The following is a 25,515-nucleotide window of genomic DNA, read 5'->3' as shown; positions in this document are numbered from 1 at the left end:
GTCAACATCATGAACTTTCGTTTCATGCACACCATGGAGGGAGATTATATGTAACTAAGATAACGCCAGCAACTATATCTGCTACTTAGAGAACTGTGGGATTGAATCCATCGATGACAGAGCCAATCTCAAGTTTCTGGCCATTACCAAACTCGGGCCATTTATCATCAAGAAGTTTCAAGACGGGAATCCGCTGGATGAGACATATAACCGTCAATTGATTTTCTAGCAGCATGCCAAGTCAAACTCTTAGCAGTCTCATGTGATCGAAACATCCTTTTAAACCTTGGAATTGGAGGAAATACCACACCACCTTCGCTGCACACCTCTTTCAAGATTGAATCTTTGCCTTCCTTCCACCTTGAGATACCACAATTAGGACAATGAGTTAAATCCTCATACTCCTTCCTATACAAGATGCAATCATTGGGGCATCGTGCATTTTCTCATAACTCAGCCCCAATGCACAAGTCTTTTTGCCTCATACATAGAGGCGGTATTGTATTTCCTTCTGGAAGCAAATCGCCTTGAAGTATCAATAATTACAGTAAAGCAGACCATCACTCATCCCATATTTTGCCTTCAAATTATACAACTTCACTAATGCCGATAACTTCGTGTACTTTCTACAACCAGGGTACAATGGTTGATCTCCATCCCCAATCACATTGGCAAACTCATAAGGATCAGATCCAAAATCACCAAAATCATTATCATCCATCTCTATTTCTTGGACACAAAACTGTACCTACTATGGTCATCATCTTCTTCAACATTTCTACTAGCATTAGTAGTTGCTCCCAAGGTTCTCCGTGAAATGTCCAATTCTTATAGCTTTGGTCAACTCCATTAAAGTATAAGTGATCCTTATAATTCCAACCCCAAACAATTTCAAATTAACACATTTAACACATGGACAGCGGATATGTGTGGTAGTTAGAAGATTTTCTCAGAAAAGTTCAAAATGCTTCACCCTAACTCATATGCCTTCGATCTTCTATCAGTGCATCCATGACTTATCCATCTCCGACACTATACCTATTATATATAATAAAGTGAAAAGGAAAGCAATGACCATCACTATAGCAGTTATATAAAGTCTAATAGCAAGTAATATACAACATAGACGGTTTTAAACAAAATGTAGGCGTATTTGACATTTATAGGATTTTACGCGTTAATTATAACCACGACGGTAGTTACATAACACCGCTGTGTATAGATATAACAACGACGGTTTAAAGTAAAAACCGCGTGTATGCCTGAAAACGCGTCGATATCAGTTTATTTTCAAGATAGAAAATCCTATTAACAACACAACATAGACATGAAACCAAGCAAGAAACTAACATATACGTGAAACCAACATATACTAAGCATGAAAACAATAAATCCATTCCCAATTCAACATAACAGAGAGTGATTAAAAGATCCGACAAAATGAAATCCATTCCCAATTCAACATAGCAGTGATCAAGAAAACATTAAACAGAAAATCCATGAACCCTTTAACAACATTATTAAGATCGCATAAAACATATACCTAAAACCCTTTAACAAAACAACGTAATATATCATTCAATGAATTTACAAGGGGAAGAGAGGGTTTGTACTTACAGGTTGGCGAGCTCACAGTTATGACCAAATTGGATTTGACACAGCCTGGCCCAACTTTGAATTAGAGATGAAGTGAGAGAAGCGAAATGTTATGTTGCTTGAAAATCTGACAATTTTAGGGTTCAGGGGTTAGAAGTATAAAAATAAGAGCCAAATCTGAAAATTTTAGGTCCCGCGAATATTTTAAAAACCGCGCTTTTTAAAACATCGACCGAAAAAACACGCGTCGTTAAAATTTAACATTAAACATGACGCTATTATTACATTAAGGACGTCGTGGTAAAACTATGTACCACGCAAAATCAAAAAGGCGTTAAAACTATGAAAAACCACGGCGGGGTTAATTAACTACCGACGCGTTGTAAACAATAATAAGCGACTCACGTGTAAACAACACGTCGCTTTAAAAGAGAAACGACGTCGGATTTTTCACCATACGACGTAAACTCCATATTCCACGACTCAATCACCACGTTAAAAATAATACCTAAACTTTAAAACCTAAATTATATATTTGTAAAATTTAATTTTATAAAATTGTTTATGTTTTTACATCCTAAGAAATAACAAACATAAACCCTAAACCCCAAAATTATACTTTAACCATAAACCCTAATAAATAACAACCCTAATCCCAAACCCTAGACCCTAAACCATCAAACTATGTAAGTGATGCTATGACTCATCAAAACAATTTTATTTAGGTTGACATTTTAATCTTTATTACACAAACTGCATTTTTTGGGTTTTAGGGGAAGAAAATATATCAATGACTTAGGGTTGAAGTTGAATTTTGAATTTATTTTAAATTTATTTTTAAAATTTTGAATTAAAAATAATAAAATATTCTTATGTCAACAACAAACCACATGAGGTTAATTAACTACCGACGCTTGTAAACAATAACAAGCGACTAATGTAAACAAAACGCGTCGCTTTAAAAGAGAAACAACGTCGGATTTTTCACATACGACGTAAACTCCATATTCCACGACTCAATCACCGTCGTTAAAAGTAATACCCTAAACTTTAAAACCCTAAATTATATATTTGTAAAATTTAATTCTATAAAATTGTTTATGGTTTTACATCCTAAGAAATAACAAACATAAACCCTAAACCCCAAAAATTATACTTTAACCATAAGCCTAATAAATAACAACCTAATCCCCAAACCCTAGACCTAAACCATCAAACTATGTAAGTGATGCTATGACTCATCAAAACAATTTTATTTAGGTTGGACATTTTAATCTTTATTACACAAACTGCATTTTTTGGGTTTTAGGGAAGAAAATATATCAATGACTTCATAGGAGTTGAAGTTGAATTTTGAATTTATTTTAAATTTATTTTTAAAATTTTGAATTAAAAATAATAAAATATTCTTATGTCAACAACAAACCACAGCGAGGTTAATTAACTACCGACGTTGTAAACAATAACAAGCGACTCACGTGTAAACAAAGCGTCGTTTAAAAGAAACAGCGTCGGTTTTTCGCCATACGACGTAAACTCCATATTCCACGACTCAATCACGATCGTTAAAGTAATACCTAAACTTTAAAACCCTAAATTATATATTTGTAAAATTTAATTTTATAAAATTGTTTATGGTTTTACATCCTAAGAAATAACAAACATAAACCCTAAACCCCAAAAATTATACTTTAACCATAAACCTAATAAATAACAACCTAATCCCCAAACCTAGACCTAAACCATCAAACTATGTAAGTGATGCTATGACTCATCAAAACAATTTTATTTAGGTTGACATTTTAATCTTTTATTACACAAACTGCATTTTTTGGGTTTTAGGGGAAGAAAATATATCAATGACTTCATAGGAGTTGAAGTTGAATTTTGAATTTATTTTAAATTTATTTTTAAAATTTTGAATTAAAAATAATAAAATATTCTTATGTCAACAACAAACCACGACGTTGTAAATAATAATAAGCGACTCACATGTAAAAGGGCGCGTTGAAAAGAAAACCATGGCGGATGTTTCACCATCAGACGAAATACATATTCAACGACCTAATCACCGTCGTTATAAGGTATTAACCTAAACCCTAATAAACGACTTACTTGTTCAAAAGCACGTCGTTTAAAAGCGAAACCATGGCGAAATTGTCATCAAAACGACGTCTTATGTACGCCCCATCACGTCTAAATATCATTTCGTACGGTTTTACATAATTATATCGTTGGAAAGTTATTACACGTCGATTCATAATTTGTTTTTCTTTTATATTAGAAAACCTCAACAAATTTTCAGGGAAAAAAAGGATGTATATTATAAACAAAATTTGGACATTATATATTATAGAAAAAATTATATATTATATAAAAATATCAAGTGTTCCAACAATCATCTAATCCATATGAAGGCAAACAAACTACGCCATTCTTTCCGACTTCATCAATGGTGTGGGGTATGGCGCTTGATCTTTTCCCTTGGCAAACTGCAATCCATAAACAATGATTATTAAGCTTTACAAAATAAAAAGAAATTGAGACAGACGGCGTTGTTTTATCATAACCGCGTAGTATATCGATTCAACGGCGGTAATTTTAAATGGCCGTCGTTGATATCTAAAACCACAAAAAATGTTTCTGAAAATTTTATTCTTACCTTCTTCTCAAACTCCAAGGAAGGATCCATAATGATGTCCCTCATGGCGCATCACATAATACCGCATTCGACTTTCTGCTGGGTTGCTTTGGTTGTGCTGGCGAGTTTTCCGATTGGTGCTTTACGGCTGATCGCTATGGGAATTATAAATTTTTAAAGCACTTCACGATGTTTTGCCTCCTCATCAACCACGATTTCCAGGCAGAGGATCCAGAAAATAGACGGTTTCCCTCTTTGCCTCTCACAATCAGCAAGACCCAATGACGGCTGCACAAAAATAAAATAAAAAACGACGGTTAATATAAAAACCGACGTATTATATAGTTTCACACGACGTAATAACTTAATCATCGACGTTATTATAAATTTATCACGACGATAATTAACTACCGACGTGGTTAGTTGTTTCAAACGACTCAATAAATAAATAACCGACGTGGTTAGATGTTTCAAACGACACAGAATTAGTTAAACAGTTTTATAAGTGGTCAATTAGTGAAAATCATACAAACAAAATCCTTTTAAGAGACTAACCTGGATTGTAAGGCATCATGAAAATCTGTTCACCATCTGTTTTTGAAGTCGATTGGCTACAATTCGTGATCATCGGTTAGTGACGGCCAAATACAGTACTGGCACTAGCGGTCGATAAAGCCAACCATCTTGCACATATTTGCGCTCTCAAAACATCATATAAGCACCTAAATATATAAAACAAGCAGCGGTTATTTATACACAAGCGGCGTATTATACAATTTCACACGACGAAATGAAATAGAAAGCAGACGTGATAACTAATTTATCACGACGGTAGAAAAACGGCGTTTTAGTGGTTTAAAACGCGTAATAATTAAACAACCGGCGTCTTATGATATAATGTTTGATATTTGATTATGACAAACCTCATATATACTGCAACCACAGTAGCCCCAATTTCTTCCATGCACTGCAAACTGTAATATCTTCATGCAAGGCGAAGGTACTTCGAGCTGCACCAAACACCTCCTTCTCAATGTTGAAGGTCATGATCTTCTCCACGAGGCTTTAGTGTCGTTTCCATAACGACAAAGGGATCTGTAAGGAAGATGGCACCTCCACATTCGAATAATCAACTACCAAGATACCCTGTTTAAAGAAATAAAGCAAAATAAAATGACGTGGTAATTCATTAAAAACGACGGTTTAAATTAAAAAACGCGCTTATTATAATTTAAACGACGATAATTAAATACCGTCGTTTTATATAACTATAGACGTCGTAGAAAATAAATTCCGACGCTAATGTGAAAACAAACGACGGTTTAAAGAAAAATATCGACGTCTGAAATGTGAAAAACAAATTAAAAAGGCAAAGTTATGAGAATATACCTCCTCGTCATGCTTTTCTTCTTCTTGTTTTTCTTCTTTCTTCTCTTCATCATTTGTTTCTTCCTTTTGTCCTTCATCTTTTTCTCTTGTTTTCTTCCTTCTTCCCTTCATCTTTGTTTTCTCCTTTCTTCTCTTCATCTTGATTATCTAAATCCCGCATTTCTGTTTTAAATAATAAAAAATATATATATAAGATTTTGTACAGAGAGTAAAATTAAACCAAAGCGTCGTGTAGGCATAACCTAAGGCGGTATGTAAAATTATGGGCGCTTAAAATTATTAAGCGATGGTAAATAATAAGCGTCGTGGTAATTGTATATTCGTCGTTAAGGACTAAAACCGCGCTAAAAACCCAAAGTACAACGTCTAGTGGCGTGTAAAACAAGTAAACTAAATACGACGTGATATTTAAATAAAAACGACGGGTTATTTATAAAATCGTCGTGGTATGGTTTTAAAACGACGGTTTATTCATAATAACGACGCTAATGTAAAAAAAAAACAGAGAATTCAAAGTTCAGTTATGTTACCGTTTCTTCCTGTTGCTTCCCATTTTTGGCAGTATCATCCTCTAAATGTTGGGATCTCCCTTCAGCCCCAGAACAGCTAGCTTTATCGACATTGGATTTATGGGGCTTTGCTGTAGACCTTGGTTTTGAGAGGGGCTAGTTTTCGGTTTAAGCATGCTTGGATCAAAATTGGGGATGAGGTGGGAAAGCTGACTTAGTAAATGTTCCCTCTCAGCCTCTACTAATTGTTTGGTTCTAGCTTCCATCTTCTTAGTCTCCTCTTGAAGGACAAGTCTTACACTTTCCTTCAATTGATCAGCAAACTTTACCCTCTGTGGTCTAGGTAAATTGAAGAATTGCCTAGGGGAAATCCCAGCACCTACCCCTCTTACTCTCCCTGGATGCTCGGGACCCAAAGCCAAGGTCAAGACATCATTACTGCCAGTTACACTCGACTGCCTTCAGCCACTTGTTTTTGCAATTCATCCTAAAACAAAGACATACAAAAAGTCAGGCACAAGAAAACACCACGGTTATTTATAAACAAGCGCTGTATATAATTTCACACGCGCACCAAAATAGAACTCGGCGTTATAATATATTTATAGCGGCGTTAATTAAAACGGCGTGGTTAGATGTTTAAAGCGGCGCAATAAATAAACCACCGACGTCTTTTACGTAATTACTGAGCGAGTTGTGATTCCAGATTTAGATCTTTCACGGCGTTTTTGAAAACATTTCGGCGTAGTAATAACATTAAAGCGGCGAAAAAATTAACCACCGACGTCTTATCTATACTTACAGAAAACAGAGTTGTGATTCCAGTTTTAGATCTTTCACGGCGTTTTTTAAAATATTCGGCGTAGTAAAATCATTGACACGACGAAAAATATAACATTAGGCGTAATAAGAATTATATATACGAGTTTAATAAATTTTAAAACAGCAGTGTGTAGGCTTACAATTAATTTTGCTTTCTCTGCCACCTTTGGATCTGGGATGTTACCATGTTTGTCCTGTCTAGCTTTCTTCCATAAGGTAGATCGATCAATTTCTACAGGCATGGTTTCCTCAATTGATCCTCCAAACCAAGACATATCCTTTTGAGACAATCGATGATTGTACTCAAGTTTCTCCTAATGTGGCATGTTGAGAATGCAGACTCAAATTCTTTGGATAACCTTGAAGCTACAAAGGCATCCCATTACCTTTCTCTCTATGAATTTATATACTTCAGGGGGTTGGCTTAATTTCTCCCTCTCCTTGATGTATGGAAGGATATAATGCCTTGTCGTGTAGACTTGAAATCCTTCCATTTCTTGGCAGCAGAAGATAACACAGGTCTTGCCCCTTGACCTACCACAAAAGCCATGTCAACGGCTTCCCAAATCTGCTCCTTTATATCATTGGGGATTTCAGCCCATTTCTTGTCCACAAGTGGGACTCTGGAGCGTGCACAACACACCAATGTAGGACTGCATCTCGTATGTGCAGGCCACATCCTTTCCCCCTTTATTGTACTCAACAACTGGCTTGATTTTCTGCAATTTTCTTTCACAACACGAGGCATTGTGCTCATACCTCGACCTGACTTTGAATCCTCAGAAATTGTTGTCGGGCTGCTTGTTCTGTCTCAGCAGATGAAACAAACTTCATCTTCTTCAAGGGCTTGTCTTGAGAGTTTCCATTCAAGCTCCTTACCTCCATTTTTTGGGCAGTACTTACTTTGGTCTTGAGAAACCATGGTTCTGAATAAACAAACACTGCAAGTGAAAATATTTGGAAAAATTAGAACACAAGCGGTTATTTATAAACTACGACGTATGATAAGATTTTACACGACGTAATAACATAACATCGACGTAATAAATGTTTAAAGAAGAAACAATACAAATGTTTAAACAACGTGAAACAATATTAAATAAGACGTAATAAGAACTTATTACGGCGATATTTACTGATATCGTGATATTCATATTAACACGGCGTAAATATTAATATACCGTCGTTTATGGATATTCACCGGCGTGAATAATAAGCTACCGTCGTATTTATAAGAAACCAAAACATTTTCTTTCTGTGAATGTTTGATTGAGGTTTAATTTCTCGAAACATGGTTTTGTTTTCCTAATTTGATAAAATAGAAAGAAAAAAAGCTTTGGCATCTTTTTATAGACGACGGTATCTTAAAACAACGTCGTGGTATGAACATTCACACGGCTCAATAATAAGATACCGTCGTCTATATAAGATACCAAACCCTACTTTCTTTCTCTCTGTATTTTATCAAATTAGGAAAAACGCAAACCATGGTTGAGAGAAATCAAACCTGCAACTAAACAAGCAAATAAAAATTTGACCGTCATGCTTTAAAAACAACTTAGATCAATTTTAAGACGACGCTAGGACGAGTGACGAACCGTCGTGGTCTACATATTTAACCACGCAAATACAAAGCTACCGTCGTCTTATTTAGTTGAATTAGTTGTGTTCAAAGTTGAAACTTTCCCTCTCTTTCTGTGTATTTTATCAAACTTGAAAGAGTAAAAATGATTTTCGCCAGAAAAAAGGTAAAAAGATTTTCAAAACAAAAACAGTATGAGCATGCAAAATAGCAACAAAAATAGCAACAAAAGCAGAGAAATGAAAGCTTACCTTTTGCGTGCAATGAAAGCTTTCTCTCGATTTTGGTGTTTAAGTTGAGGCACAGCGAGACAAGAGGAAGACGATGAGATACTGATAAAGGCAGTGCTGACAAGGAAAAAGGCGAAAAGTTCTCTCGGGAGATTGAAATTTTTCTCGGGTTTGGAAACAGTGCATGTGTAAGTCAGGTGAGCGACGAAAAGTTGTATATGTATACAAACCGTTTCATAGTAATAAGACGGCGGTTTACATATAACGACGACGTATTAATAGACAAACTACGACGTTAATTTGAACTTATGACGTGGTACATAATTCGACATAGTGTTGTAGGTACCGCCGTAGTAAACTCCTAAATAAAAGTCGATAACTCAATATCTCGCGTCATGGTAGAAATATTTAACACGACGGTTATTTTAAAATTACGACGTTTATTTTCATAATATACGTCGTTTTATTGTAATATACCGACGTGGATAACACTAAACTAAAACGACGTATTATTTTTTTCACGACGTGGATTCGTTTTTACACGTCGTTATGTGTAATATAACCGACGTGGATTTTATTTTTTTATTATAAATATAATTTTTTTCTCCTTTTTCTTATAGTTTATTTTTCAAAAACGTGCCTTATACATATAGTTTTTTTTCCCGAGGAAATTAATGTTCTAGAATTTATAAAGTTTCTTTTCTAGGTGGTGATTTAAATCAAATAAAAATATAAAACAACGATTACTGTTTTTGTTATACCGTCGTTGTTTCTTGTCGTCTTAAGTAAGAAGAAAACGACGTAATGTATTTGTTACCGACGAGGATTATTTTTGTTAAACGTCGTTATGTGTAATATAACCGACGTGGATTTGGTTTTTTAATTATAAATAGGGTTTTTTTCCACGGGTTCTTTCAGTTTTAGTATTCGATTAGGGTTTCAACTTCTTCTCACCTCATCTCTGATTGCAAATCACCAATTTTCAATAAATTGTCTCGCTGATTGCAAATCTGTGGCTGCCGTCGTGAAGTTTTAGGAGGCAATTGTTTGGATGTGAATGTTCACTTCCAAAAAATTGTCTCTCTGATTGTAACTGAGGTGCCGTCGTCACAAATTTCAGATGCAATTTTTTGGATGTTAATGTGTATGTGCGTTTGTGTATCTCAAAGACACAAATACACATACATCATTAACCTCTAAAATATTGTCTTCTAGGTAAGATGATGATGAGCAACAGAGTTCCATCTTGTAAGATTTCCTAACCCTTGTGATCTCAGAATAATCTGATTATGTCGGCGGTTTTCTATATAAACCGTAGTGGTTATTTCAATTCTTGTCGTTAAGTAGATCTACCGACGTAGGATAACAAAATCCAAGAAATAAATTGTTAAAAACAATTCTTATTCAGACGACGGTTTAAATATAATGTATGGCGTATAAAGTGGACAAATCTGACGTTAAATTATATAATCGTCGTTATGTAAAACAAACTTGGTAGAATTAAAGATGTAAATGTAAATAGAAATACAGAGAGAAGGCGTCGTTATATTTACCTTTGCCGTAGTTGTACATTAATTTAATACAGTATTTTGTATTTTACCGCCGTGGATTTATTTGTAATTATACGGCGCCTTATACGAAAACTTGTCGTGTTAATTTCCGGGTAAAAACGGCGGCTTTTTGAAACCGTCGTCTTTACTTTCTACGTCGGTCGGTTCATAACTTCCGCCGTTATTTGTTGGCTTCGATTTTACCTCTTGAAAATCCTATTTCAATAAGACGTCGGTTTTTAAATTAAGTACGTCGTGTTTTATGAACAGCCATTTGAAACTCCATTTTTTAGTTGTCTAATGTGTTATTTCACGGCGGTTTTATAAAACCGTCGTCTTTTAAAAAACAACGACGGTTTTCACTTAGACCGTCGTGTTTTTCTGGTCGTCTTTTTCACTTTTTGTAGTAGTGGCGTGATGAGAATGTAGTCGAGCCCAAAGTGAACAGTATGATGCTGGTGAGAATGTAGCAAGACCCAAAGTGAACAGTATGATGGCTGGTGAGAATGTAGCCAGGCCCAAAGTGAACAGTATGCGGGCTGGTGAGAATGTAGTCGTTTCGGTGTTAGTGCATACGCATCTTTGGATTAGCTGGCATGTTGGCGGACCATACGTGGCGGTGCGTCTCGGCGTATAAGGAGATATGATTGTGTGCGGGCTGGTGAGAATGTAGACGAGCCCGATGTTGGTCGCACGCATCTTTGGATTAGCCGGCGTGTTGGCGGACTTCATACGTGGCGGGTGCGTCCGCGTATGAGGAGATATGATTGTGTATGTGGGCTGGTGAGAATATGAAGCGACGAGCCGGTGTTGAGTCGCAGCGTCTTTGGATTAGCAGCGTGTTGCGGACCCCATACGTGGCAGGTGCGTCCGGCGTATGAGATATGATTGTGTGCGGGATAGTGAGAATGTAGCGAGCCCGGTGTTGAGTCGCACGCGTCTTTGAATTGCTGGCGTGTTGGCCAGACCATCTGAGGCGAGGTGCGTCCCGTCGTATGAGAGGGAGCTATGTGAGTGTGTTTGGTGTGTTGTGATGGATAAATCCTAGAATGTATGAAATTGTATGGCGGTAATGGTTTAGTTGATATTAGGAGCCAGGATTGACATGAAAGAACTACGTGTGGCTTGATCCCTTAGTAGGGTTCGTAGGCAGCCTAAAGTTACTAGGTGCAATCACAGATTATACTCCACTTAGGTGGTCTTATTGAGATTGGTTCGGACCTCATTGTTGGTCCCGAAACTTGGTTGAATTGAGGCTTGTCCTGGGGACTGAGTGAGTGAAGGTGTGCATAAATAGATTTTGAATTTGTTATATGCATGTTTGATGCATTAAGTTATTTTAAAAACATTGTGGGCAGTTCTGCTAGAATCATTTGAAGGCCGGAGGCCATTTGTGTAAATTGCATGAGATTATATTGTGCGTGTGCCGGTTGGGTTATAAAATGTGTTTTATGCAAGTGGAAATTTTGGGAAATGTTAAATTTACAGGGGAGACTCTGCCGAAATTTGACCAGAAAGTCTCGTGCCTAATCCTCTAGTAATGCTTGAGGACATAGTTTTAAAGAGTGAACCAGGCGTGGGTGTGATCTTTGGGGTCTCATGATGAGTTCATCTTGGGTTCAAATTCGGGACCAGGGTCCTGTCAGATGGGCTGGGCGGCCCCCATCGACCCATGGGCTGGCTAGCCAAATGGTGACCTTTAGTCTTGGAGATTGATCTATGGATGCATGATGGTTTTGGCTAGGGATGGGCATTAGAACCGAAGAGCCAATAAATAGAGATGAACAAAGAGGAAAAAAAAAAAAAACAGTGTTCACTAAAAAGTCAACTATGGCTCAAAAAATCTAACTAGATTGGTTGGTCAAGTTCCAATTCCAATTTGAATCTTAAAAAAATCGATTCGGACAGAACCAAATCGTCTGTGTAATTTTTATTACACAATAAGAGGATTATGATGATAGAAATGTAATTAACCAAGTAAATTAAGAATAAGTAAATAATATAATAGGTGAAAACAAATATGATAAAGCACTAGGACATCAATTTCACCTAGCTAGTCCCACCCAAATTCTCTTAGCTTGTTAATCCTAATTACCTAACATGCTGATAATTGTTTTTCCTTACTTCACCAATACTCTCTTCCGAGTTATATTAGTTGTGTTCCTTGTCGTCAACCCACTCTATTCCTAGTTATGGATTTATATGGCTAATCACCTATTAAGATTTATGAAAAACACTAATGATTACATAAACCATAATCTAATATTCCGAGTCAACTATGTAATTTATGGTACTTGTTACAAGAAGTTATTTATTAGGCATCTCCTTTCAGTCTCAACCCAATTCTTCCAATTATGCAATTAGTAGCTAATTAATTGAAAGTATCAAGAACGGTAACAAGCACTCAATTTGTATAGATAAATGAAATTAACAATATCAAAGAATTTGAGTATTCGTAGCTAGGCTACATCGTAGCCCTAGTAAAAGAAATTAGTTCATGAAGGACGTATTGAGAAACATAATGGTTGATGAAGACATGGAAGGCACTGAATTCTCCAAGGAGAACGGCAAGTATATATTCATGAGGATGCTACTAGCGACATGTTTCTCCATGATTTAATGAGTGTGTAGGAATTTGATGGCGTAGCATTCTCCCCCCAATAACCAAAACCTCTTATTTATAATACTCCTAGAAATCTTACATATCTAAGGTATAATTACAATTATTATAAAAATAAGATTCCTAATAATCTAGGGTCTTCTTGATTTCTCCTTGTTGAGTTGAACCATATTGAGCTAAGAAATTTGACAACACTCCTTGCGACAAAAGGAATGACTTGGCTTCTTTCCAATTAATCTTCAATCTTCATCTTCTGGCCCTTTTTAGCTCAATTTCTCCTATTTCCACAACCTTCACAAATCTCACAAAACAAATTAAAACAACCAATTTAATCCAAGGAAATCAACAAATAAATAAATAGAGGAGGCATAAAATATATGTAAAATATGGACTTATCAGCAACTGAGTAGAATCATTAAATAATTGACATCCAGATTCCAAATATATATTGAACACATTTTACAAGTTCGCTAGATTGACAAGTAGGCATAAACAAAACGAACAAAACCATGTGAGGAAGCATTCACCAACACTTAAGTCTTAGCAAATGGCAATTGTTAATAATTAATCGTTATTTTCAAAGCCAGTCCATGATTTTGGAGGCCCTGTGCAAATATGGAGGTCGAGGCCCTATATATACAAGTAGGAAAAAAAAATCCATATAGAAACAAAAATTTCTGACCACGGAAGAACACATTGAAGAGCTTTCCAGAAAATTTTATTTAGTCACCCTTCCAAATCACAGAGCTGATAAATTGATTTTCCAATTTCAATGCTTGGTGAATTCTCATGTGAATAAGGGAAGGAGAAAAGAACTGTGATTTTGGGGAAAGGGCTAAAGCTTGGTTTTACAATCCAAAATTTGATGGAAGAGAGTGCGTCTTTGAAGAAATGACTTTATTTTGATGGGGGAGAGTGAAAAAGACTTACTGAAAGAGAAAAGAATATCAGAATGGTTTTGCAGCTTGAGAGTTGGGAAGAGGAAAACACAGGTTTCAAACCATAATAAATAAATCAAAAGAAAAGTTGCAACGTGAGAGTTGGGAAGAGGAAAATGAATTAAATTAGGGCCTCTGTGAAATGTAACACCCCGACCCCAAATTTATCCCATGTTTTAATTTATTTAAGTGGAATTGAGAAATTACCCGTGGGATAGGGGTATTTTAGTCATTTTCTTATCTGGAAGGAATTTGGGGTTCGGTTGTACTAGTTATTAGAATGCGGTGAGATGAGTCCGTAGACCGTAGTGAGGGCTCGAATCGGAGTTATGTAACGAAGATATGATCAAATGGCTTCGTGGCATAATCGTAAATATTTGGAAAATGGATTTTTGGTTAAAGGCGGAATTCCCCTCTCTCTCTCTCTCTCCGTGTCTCTCCTCTGATTTTTGCGGCGATACCACCATAGCCGTACGTTTTGGCCGCCGTTCGTTCGTCCGCCGCCAAAGTCGCCGGTAGAATACCAAAATGATGACGCCATCCTCTTCTTACCCCAGTAGGGTCTGCCGTGATCGATCGCCGGATTTGTAGAAAATCGAAAAAAACAGCCGGTTTCGCGAAAACCGCGCGCCGTTCTCCGTCGTCCATACCGATTCAAACAAGTGGTATGGTTTCTCCTATTTTCGAGCTCTAGGCTGATGGTTGGGTAGAATTTCATAAATTTTGAGGCTAAATGCTTCGATCTACATTGAAATTGGCCGATTTGCGATCGCAATTCCGGCCACTTAAGTCAATTTTTGGGGTATGCCAGAACAAAGTGACTCCAAAATTAGGTGTATTACCTAGGGGTAGAGTCTTGGCTCACAATTTGGAAGTTTTCGGCGATGGGTATCGCTTCACCGCTCTGCTTGTGCGATGTGGCGCATGGGCAGCAGCTGAGGGGTATTTTTGTCCCACTTATGATCCTCTCGATGTCTCAGCGCGTGGTGTGCTCGAATCTCATTGAGATCCGTTAGAGTTCCGAACGGATATCGCATGCGTAGTTTTCCAGGGTTAAGCTAGGTTTGGACGTTGGATGGTCTGAAGTTATAATATGTTGATCTAAGTATTACCAGGATCGTTAGGATTGACGGATGAAGTAAAATGGAGTCGGATACTAAATGCCAACCAGAGTTAGGGTTTTAGTGGCCGTCGATCGTGCGATCGTGAGCGATCAGACATCGTCACAGGACCAAACTTGCGGGACAGGTGTCCTGGAAGCTGTAGAGCCTATGGGAGGCTGTCGATCGGAATTTGGAGGTCGTGGCCCCTGCGTCCTGTTTGACCAAATGCAGGTAGTTTGACCCGGGTTGACCTTTGGACTTTCGTTGTAGTTCTACCATCCCAGGAAGGTTAGAATGACCTTAAGTGGCGGTCTTGAGTGTTGTTGAGGTTAAATGGTTTATATACAAATTTAGAATATTATTATATGTTTTAAATGGCGAAATGCGGATGTTATACGAGGTTGAGGTTTGTATAGGAATAGAAATTATATTTTATGTATTTAATTGTGGGGACGTATAAAGGTAAATAGCGTCGAATGTTGAGTTTACAGTGCTATCGCGCACTACCCCACGTACCCCATATTGTGATCATGTTGAGGCCTTTAAACGCCGTGTGGCTGGTGAGAATGTAGCCCCGGTGATATTGGTATCGCCGCGGCGTCTTTGGATTAGGTGGCGTGTTGGCGGACCCCATCGTGGCGGGTGCGTCCCGACATGAGAGAATATGATTGTGTGAAATTGGTGAGAATGTAGCGGGCCGGTGTGAGTCGCCGCAGCGTCTTTGGATTAGCCGTGTTGCCAGGACCCCATATGGCGGTCGTCCGTCGTATGAGGGGATTATGTGATATGTTGATGGGTTCTCCACGTGCGTAGGTTTATCCAGACTGCAGATGGAGTCCCATCTGAGGCAGTGCGTCCGTCGTATGAGGGTGATATTGTGATTGTGTTTGGTGAGTTGTGATGGATAGATCCTAGAATGTATGTAATTGTATGGCGGTGATGGTTTATTTGATATTAGGAGCCAGGATAGATATGAAAGAGTTGATCCCTTAGTAGTGTAGGCAGTAGCTGACTGAGTTACTAGGTGCAGCCACATATTAGACCCCACTTAGGTGGCCTTATTGAGATTGGTTCGGATCTCGTTGTTGGTCCCAAAACTTGGTTGAATTGAGGCTTCTCCTGTGGACTAAGTGGGTGAAGGCGTGCGTAAATAGATTTTGAATTTGTTATATGCATGTTTGACGCATCAATTTATTTTAAAAACATTGTGGGCGATTCTGCTAGAATCATTTGAAGGCGCAAGGCCTTTATATAAGCATGAGATTATATTAATGCGTGATTGGGTTATAAAATGTGTTTTATCGGTGGAAATTTTGGAGAAATGTTCAATTCTACAGGAGACTACTGTAATTTGTGAAAGTCTCGTGCCCTTAATCCTCTATAGTAGCGAGGACATAGATTTAATGAGTGAACAGCGTGGGTGTGATGTGAAGTCTCCGAGGTTCGTCTCGGGTTCCGGAATTCAGGGACTAGTCTGTCGGCAGTATCAGAGGCCTAGTTTCAATTTCTTGTGGACCCGCACCTTGTGTGTGCATCCTCAAGTTGTGGGATCATGATAGGTTCCGTCATGGGACGTCATCGTTACGCGGAGGGTGTTGGACATGGATGGATTTAGGGTATTATGATTACACTTAGGGTGTCACGTTCCTAAAACGTGTCTATCCAAATTATCATATCTCAATATCCTATGTATAAGGAAAATGGAAGAGCTGAAAGTATTGAATCCGCTGAGACGAGATGAAATCGTCGGAGGAAGGTGATAGACAAGATACAAGGGAATGAAGGAGTTGTGAGTCCGACCAAGAAGGGTCGTGACATATTAAAGTGAGAAGTAGTAGTGTTGGGTGGAGTATCATCTCACTCGCGTGGGCTTGAATGTCGCAATTGACAGGAGTGGAACCTCATGGTTCTTTTTCCTTGCTCTCTCACGCAGTGAATTTGAACTCCAAAATTTCTTGGAAGTCCGGCCATTGGGAGTTTGACCGGCAACTTGGATTACTTCTGTCTACCCCTGCGGAAGGAACCAATATGAGAAAGAGAAAGAAGAAAGGTACATAGGCCGTTGAGGCGGAAGTAGAGCTAGAGCTTACCACGCATGCACTTGTTGCTCTTATGCAAGAAGAGAACATGGAGTTGAGCAAACTCAGTTTCTAGAGATCCTCCACTGCCCGAACAGCTAATTCTCGATTGTGTGCACGAAGCACCAAGCTCGAAGATACAAGAGCCCAACCTTTCTTTGAGAAGAGGAATTTCTCGAAGATTGAATCATGTGGATTCATGACATGAAGAACACTTAGTATAATCAATCAAGTGGTGGAAAAGATTTAGATACTATTCCTCTTATAGAAGGAGGCTCGTGTGGTGGGGATACTCCAACAACTGAGGATGAGACCTAGATGGATTTGGTGAACTTACTGTGAGATGAAGAGAATCAGCTGGGTCCCACCGTGAGCAGGTGAGCACGTAAATCTTCCATCTGGATCGTAAATGATCCAAAGGAGAGGAAGATGATGATTACAATTGTAAAATGATCCTTTCGGACATCTTTCCCAAAGAATCGTTAGCAATATTGCTTATCGATTCAAAGAAAGAAGGAAGATCAACAAGTCAAGAGGCTGGATCTTCCATGAGAGAGTGAAGAGAATCAAATCACAATGGAAACGGGAGCTTTCGTGAGGAAGATTAAGTCATAACAGACTTATTAAAGGATATTCCTATGAAGAGCATGACTCTCTTCTCATATTGTGATAGAGCTTCAATGGCTCACAATCCTGCATGGAGGATGAATGCTGGGAACCCGAGGTAGTAGATGGCCCAGACCCATACCCTTTGGAGTGACAGGCATGAAAATTTTCTGGATGAAATTTTTATAAGGGGGTAGTATGTAACACTCCGACTCCAATTGATCTTATGTTTTAATTTATTTAAGTGGAATTAGAGAATTATGGGATAGTATTTAGTATTTTTCTCATCGAAGGAATTCTGGGAATTCGCACATACCATTGAGTATAATGTGAGATGAGTCCGTAGACATAGGGCTCAACGGAGAGCAACGGTAACGAGATATGATCAAATGGTGTTTTGGCATAATCGTAAATATTTGGAAATGGATTTGTTTGTGCGGAATTGCCCAGCCTTCCCGCCTTCCGCCGGCGATAGCCACTTTATGGCCGGCGCTTGCCGCCGGCCAAGCTCATACTCGTCCGGCATGTGTCAAATCGACGTGGGCCGGTACTAAATGGACCGGGTTGACCTTCTTCTCTACCCTAGCGTCTGGTCTCCCCCGACACCACCGAATTTAAAAAATCAAGAAGAAACAGTACCCGTTATCTCAAACTCACGAACTGGCTTCTCGTCGTTTGCAGCCACCCCGGGATTCCGGTGTAAGTGAGGTATGGTTTCTCACCTATTTTCCGAGCTCTAGCTGATGGTTGGGTAGGATTTCATAAATTTTGAGGCTTAGCTCGATCTACGGTTGAAATTTGGCCGGTGTTGCGATCAGCGATTCCGGCCACTTCCGGTCAATTTTTAGGGTATGCCCAAGAACAAAAGTGACTCCAAATTAGGTGTATTACCTAGGTTAGGAGTCTTGGCTCACGATTGGAAGTTTTCGGCGATGGGTATCGCTTTGGACACCCACGCTCTGCCGTGGTGTGTGTGGGCACTATAGCTGAGGGGCATTTTGTCCCTGTGATCCTCTCGATGTCCGAAGCGTAGGTGTACTCGGATCTCATTTGGATACCATTAGAGTTCGACGGATATCGCATATCGCGTATTTTCCTTCGCTAGGTTTGGACCGTTGGATGGTCTGAAGTTATAATATGTTGATCTCAGGTATTACCGAGGATCGTGTAAGTTGTGGATCGTAAATGGAGTCCGGATACTCGATGCCAACCCTAGAGTTAGGGTTTTAGTGACCGTCCGATCATGCGATCGTGAAGCGATCCGACCGTCCGATCTGGACCAAACTTGCAGGACAGGTGTCCTAGAGCCTGTAGAGCCTATAGGGCTGTCGGATCGAATTTGGAGTCGTGGCCCCCGGTGTCTGTTTGACCAAGTTCTCAGGGTAGTTTGACCCCTTGACCTTTAGACTTTCGTTGTAGTTCTACCATCCCAGGAAGGTTAGAATGACCTTAGTGGCAGGTCTTGAGCGTTGTTGAGCTAAATGGTTTATATGCAAATTTAGAATATTATTATATGTTTTAAATGGCGAAATTATCAGATGTTATACCAGGGTTGAGGTTTGTATAGGAGTAGAAATTATATTTTATATATTTAATTGTGGGGATGTATAAAGGTAAATAAAGCGATCGAATGTTAGTTCGAGTGCTATACGCACTACCATAACCCCATATTGTGATCATGTTGAGGCCTTTAAACCCGTGTGGCTGGTGAGAATGTAGCTGAGCCCGGTGTGAGGTCGCAGCGTCTTTGGATTAGCTGGCGTGTTGACGGACCCTATCGTGGCAGGTGCGTCGGCGTATGAGGAGATATGATTGTGTGGGTGATGAGAATGTAAGCCCGTGTGGGTCGCCGCGTCTTTGGATTAGCCGGCGTGTTGGCGGACCCCATATGAGGCCGGGTCGTCCCGTCGTATGAGGATTATGTGATATGTTGATGGGTTCTCACGTGTTAGGTTTATCAGAGCTGCAGATAGGTCCCATACGAGGCCGGGTTCGTCCCGTCGTATGAGGGGTGATATTGTGATTGTGTTTGGTGAGTTGTGATGGATAGATCCTAGAATGTATGTAATTGTATAGAGGTGATGGTTTATTTGATATTAGGAGCCAGGATAGATATGAAAGAGCTACGTGTGGCTTGATCCCTTAGTAGGGTACGTAGGCAGCCTGGTTACTAGGTGCAGCCACATATTAGGTGGTCTTATTGAGATTGGTTCGGACCTCGTTGTTGGTCCCAAAACTTGGTTGAATTAAGGCTTGTCCTGTGGACTAAGTTGGTGAAGGCGTGCGTAAATAGATTTTGAATTTGTTATATGCATGTTTGACTCATCAATTTATTTTAAAAACATTGTGGGCAGTCACTGCTAGAATCATTTGAAGGCCGGAGGCCCTTTATGTAAATTGCATGAAATTATATTGTGCGTGCTGCGATTGGGTTATAAAATGTGTTTTATGCAGGTGGAATTTTGGGAAAATGTTCAATTTACGGGGAGACTCTGCCGAAATTTGGAGAAAGTCTCGTGCTTAATCCTCTATGGTAGCGAGGACATAGATTTAAAGTGAGCCCGGCATGGGTGTGATGCCGGGTCTCATGAGTTAAATCTCGGGTTCCGGAAAATTCGGGATGGGTCCTGTCATGAAACCCCATATTTTTAATATTATATATATATATATTTGAAAATCAAATGTTTTGCTTATAAGTTAAAATTTTCGTTTAAATTGATTATATATTTATATGGGTTATAGTTAATTATATAATTGGTTGACCACATAGTTGTTACCTTTATGATAATACTATTATAAAAATACCTATTTGTTTGATATAAGATGATGCCACGTACAAAGATATTTACCACTCTAGTTTCTTCACAAATGCTTGAGCATGAGCTGTTGGCATTAGGAGAAAGTAGGATAATTTAGGAAGTGAAGTATATCACCAAACCTACATTCCACCAATCAAAAACCATTAGTTGCTGCCTTTTGCTACTATAAATAGAAACCATTCCCTAATGCATGAGAGAGAGAGAGAGAGAGAGAGAGAGAGAGAGAGAGATGTAAGGAAATTTGATTTTGGACGAGATAGGTAAATGGCTTGTCTTGCCAATTTATTTTAAGGGCTCTCATTGTCGAGGTGAGTGGTTTATGTAATGTGTTTTAAAAGTTCTTACTTTGTGATAAAATATGAAAACTATGAATTTTCGTGGATTTGTTCTATTTACAAATATCTCTCTATTTAAAGTCAAGCATGTCTAATTTGGTGCAATCTTTCACACTATATATATTGACTGGAATATTTGTGAAGTACGTATTATTCATGGAACATAAGAACTTCAATGTTGGGGTATCCGAGGGATAGATGTACCACACGGGGACATAGGGCAATAAGGCCAGTAGGGGTCACGTGGTTGGTTACATGCTATGAAGGATAACCGAGATATGAAGGGATGATGTGATATGATATGGATTGGTGTATCTTTTCATGATATTTTCTAGAGTGTGTAAAACGGCATTGCTTGACTGGCATATTGTATAATTTACTCACTGAAAGCGGTGTTTGCTCATCCCTCACCTGTTTAACTTTTCAAATGAATTAGTGGGCAAGATGAGGACTAATCGATTGAGGCTTAATTAGATGAGAGTAGTAGAGCTTTATTTATTTCTTGTAAAGTTGTAAGATTTCGAAGCTATTTTTATAAGAGAAGTTTATTTTAATTCTTTGTTTTTTTATTATTTATAATTTTTCTCACGCACCGGGCATATATTTCGGAGCTATTTTTATAAGAGAAGTTTATTTTAAACCCTTCTTTGTAATTTTTTTTTATTATTTATAATTTTTCTCACACACCGGGCTTGGGATTTAATCAACCCCGAGTCCGGGGCATGACAGCCTTTACTCTCTAAGTTGTAGAATTTGTTGATAATTAATATTCAATTCAATCTTGGTTTTGGTGCCTTGCATGTGGTGTTGTGGGGTGATATTTAATATTTCATTTTTATTTTCATGTTTTAGTTAATTTAATGGGTTGACTTGGAAAAATTTGGAGGCCCCTAAATTTTGGGGGCCCTGTTGCTGCGCACACCTCTCACACCCCATGGGCCGCCTCTGGTTATTTTGGTTGAGCACTAGGAAAATAAGGGAGTTCAAGTACATTGCAAATTACATGATATAGTGATGGATAGAACAAATACATTGTTTATGAACAGATGGCTCTAATCATCTGTTTGAATATCCACTGCACAATAAGTAGGTTCTTATTCAAATATCGTCATATTACTAAAATGATCAAGTCGAAGGATACCAAATGATCAAGTCACCTTTGAGAACTGTGGGTGTTCTAACAACAGCAAATCAAACTAGAACTTATTTATTTCTAGATAAATTTAAATATACATTACAAACTAAGGGAGAAAAACATCACAGGGTGAAGCATTTTGATTTAAAGAGCTACTTCTACTCTTTCTTTATAATCTAAATTTCCTATCGAGACGAGTCACTTTCACCATAAAGTTTTCCTTGATGTCATCAAACCATCGAAAATAAGCATACCTCCATGATTTCTTCACAATTAATGTGCCACAAACACCCCAAAAGCCTACGATAAAACCAAGCGCCATGCTCATATAGAACCACAACTTGTAATTTCCATCTCCATTGTCATTGTCTGTTGGATCCTTGGGAGTAGAAGTGTTATCTTTGGAGCACTTGATTGAAAGAGGAAATCCACAAAGGAATGGGTTGCCCTCATAAATGGATGAATCAGGGAGTGCTTGGAGTTGGTTTCCCAAAGGAATTTCACCACTCAAGTTGTTATAAGACAAGTTCAAGTTAGACAAGAAGGTCAAGGATGAAAGACTTTGAGGAATCTGTCCTGAAAGGTGGTTGAGTGAGAGATCAAGACTATCGAGCTGCGACAAGTTTCCGATCTTTGATGGGATGTTTCCACTGAACTGATTCATCGACAAGTTCAAGTTGCGCAATAGAACGAGACTGCATATTTCTTGAGGGATTTCACCTTCAAACCTATTTGATGAAAGATCAATGCTTTTTACATACGCTAGAGAAGTGTTCAATTGGAGTTCTCTTCCTCTCATCACTGTTGTTTGTTGGTCATACTCTAGATATATATTATAAAAACTGTCATTAAATATTCTGAGACCAGTGAGATTGTTCAAACACTGGGGGATTGTCCCGGAAAAGCTGTTGTGAGCAAGGTCTAGGATGTGAAGGTAGCCAAGATTGCACAACTGTTGTGAGATATGTCCACTTAAAAAATTGGATCTCAGCCTTAGGGTTGACACCGATAAAGCAGTTGATCCTATCCATGGAGGTATTTCACCAGTGAATCTATTATCCCCAAGATCAATGTTCCTCAAAGAAGTACAGGTTTGCAAGGAAAATGGAATTTCGCCCTCAAAATTGTTGTTGTTCATCTTCAACATGAAAAGAGTACCTGAGGCACCCATTGAACTGGGAAGATTGCCTGAGAGATTGTTGTATGCAACATCTACAATCAGTATGTTAAGCAAAAGGCTCCATGCTTGTGGAAATTCTCCTGATAGCTTGTTGTTTCTCAGAGAAAGGATTAACAAGTGTTTCATGTTGCAAATGGAAGTTGGAATGGTGCCATTCAAATGATTTTCAGCAAGGTAAAATGATTCCAATTTTGGAAACTTTTGGTCCAAATTCAATGGAATTGGGCCAGAAAATGAATTGGTTTCAAGCTTAAACCGAACCACATTATCACCAGACCAAGGTGGAATTGGCCCATCAATTTGGTTATGACTCAAATCCAAAAGCACGGCATTTGGGAATTTCAATTGCAATGGAAGCTTTCCATGGATTTGGTTGTAAGACAAATCCAAATACTCAACTTAAGATATTTTCATGAACCAATCCTCTGGTATAGAATCTGAGATTCCAGTGGCATGAAGTTTGACAAAGACAAGGTCAGTTTGAGATTGAAGCCATGACCCAAAGGCAGGACCTACTTTACAGTTCCCAATGTTGATTGTGTGAAGCATGAAAGGAGGAACCCAATTGTAAGACACCTTAAAACTGAGGGGAATAGACTTGTTTGGGTATGGATTCACTCTACCCAATGCAATGTATTCCAATCTTGTGAGATTTATGAAATGGGTTTCAGTTAAAAACCCTTCCCATGGGTTAAAAGATAGATCTAGGTGAACTAGCTCAGAGAGTTGCCCCAAACTTTCAGGAATAGACCCACTCATATCATTAAGGTAGAGTTTAAGAAACTTCAAATTGTGTAGCATCCCTATAGAGGCAGGCAATGGGCTTTTCAGCTTATTAGAAGACAAATCTAGTGACTCTAACTCACGATTGGGACAAGTTGATAAACCCCCCAAAAGCTCTTGAATCCCCCCTTCAAATTGGTTATTTGCAAGATTCAACGTCTTTAGATTGCAAAAGTTCCCGAAGAATTTGGGAATTTGACCTGCAAGATCATTAAAAGATAAATCAAGAGCTTCTAGTGATTGGAGGCTTTGAAATTCACTGGGAACTGGACCAGCCAAAAGATTACCACTTAGATCAAGTTTTCTGAGGCTAGACAGATTAAAGAGCCACTCAGGAAATGGAAACTTCAAATCATTATATGACATGTCAAGGATCAAAAGTGATGTAAAGCTAACATTTCCTAGTGTGATTGAAAGGCTTTTAATTTGGCATGCTGGTAAGTGCAACTCTAGTAGGGATGGAAACTTGTTTAAAACATTTACTAAACTTACCCCAATGTTGCTGAGGTCCACTCCTTCAAGATTGAGGTATTTTAGGGAAGATAGATTGGAAAGCCTATTCAAGCTGTTGGAAGGTAGTTCAAGTGAAGAGTAGTCAGACTCTTCACTTAGGTCAAGATAGTTCAAGTCTGATAGGTTGCCAAGATGAGCTGGAATCTCTCCTCCAAATGAAGCATATGAGAGATTGAGATACCTCAAACTTTTGAGATGACCAAAGAATGTGGGAATGGGAATCCCTTCAAAATCATTCCTGCTTAGATCTAGGTGGCTCAAAAGTTTCAAGCTAAGTAAAGAAGGATTTATCTCACCACCCAAAGAAGACTTCTCCATCTCTTCCCACTCTCCATCGAAAACAGACAGTGTGTATGTGTATGTATTTTGGAGATCAATCTTTTCAACGTGACCGGTGATGTTGTTGCATGAAATTCCTTTCCATTGACAGCAAGCTTGAGCCAACCCATGAAGAAAGCCTCCCAGAAGGATCAGTGAGATTTTGTTTGAAGGCGAGAAGAGCCCATCTCTCCTCGTCCATGCATGGTTTCACACTTGGAAGTGCGTCACCAAAAGAGAGTTTACTAGTGTGATGATATGAGGAGGCCACAAGGAAGATGAGGAAATAGTGAGCAATGTTGAGGTGATAAGTTGGGCTGAATAAGTAATTTGCAAAGCTAGGCATTATGTCGCAAAGTTTTCTTTGCTTTGGTGGAGTTGGCTACTGAGCACAATATAATTGAACATATATATATATATATATATATATAGGAGGCAAAGGAGGGTGCGAAAGAGTTAATCAAATAATACAAATTTATAAATAAACTCAATCCTAGACATGTATTTATAAAAAAACTCAAACACTATTTAAACATAGAAACACACTCAAATCAACAATTGTATATTTTTTGGGTGTGTTTATAAATGGGTTTTGAGTGTGTGTAATGATGGGTTTTGGGTGTGTTTATAAAGTGTTTTGAGTGTTGGGTTTTTTTATAATTTCAGCCCTCATTTTGGGTGTTTTAGTGAAACTCCCATGAAATAATGCCATCCAGATAAGATTCCAAATCTTCAACCCATTTTACACGTTATTCATTTGCAAGTGTA

At 38.4% G+C, this 25,515-nt stretch overlaps 1 protein-coding gene and 1 pseudogene across 2 annotated transcripts; both read right to left on the bottom strand.

Annotated features, from left to right (window-relative positions):
- Window positions 1–21,991: 21,991 nt before the first annotated feature.
- Window positions 21,992–23,259, bottom strand: LOC148918638 (receptor-like protein EIX2). Its single transcript, XM_089047691.1, has one exon. It carries the CDS (start codon window positions 23,257–23,259, stop codon window positions 22,123–22,125), a length of 1,137 nt encoding a protein of 378 aa, XP_088903817.1. The 3' UTR covers window positions 21,992–22,122.
- Window positions 21,992–25,115, bottom strand: LOC103325612 (uncharacterized; annotated as a pseudogene). Its single transcript, XR_016124931.1, has one exon. The product of XR_016124931.1 is annotated as an uncharacterized LOC103325612 (transcript).
- Between the last annotated feature and the right edge of the window lie 400 nt (window positions 25,116–25,515).

The sequence above is a fragment of the Prunus mume genome, linkage group LG3, assembly GCF_029339155.1.
Source record: "Prunus mume cultivar Tortuosa linkage group LG3, ASM2933915v1, whole genome shotgun sequence".
NCBI classification, from domain to species: Eukaryota; Viridiplantae; Streptophyta; class Magnoliopsida; order Rosales; family Rosaceae; genus Prunus; species Prunus mume.
This window is presented reverse-complemented; position numbering and strand designations above follow the sequence as displayed.

Coding starts and splice junctions, on each gene's coding strand:
- LOC148918638 (XM_089047691.1), bottom strand. CDS start 23,259: ATGAAACACTTGTTAATCCTTTCTCTGAGAAACAACAAGCTATCAGGA.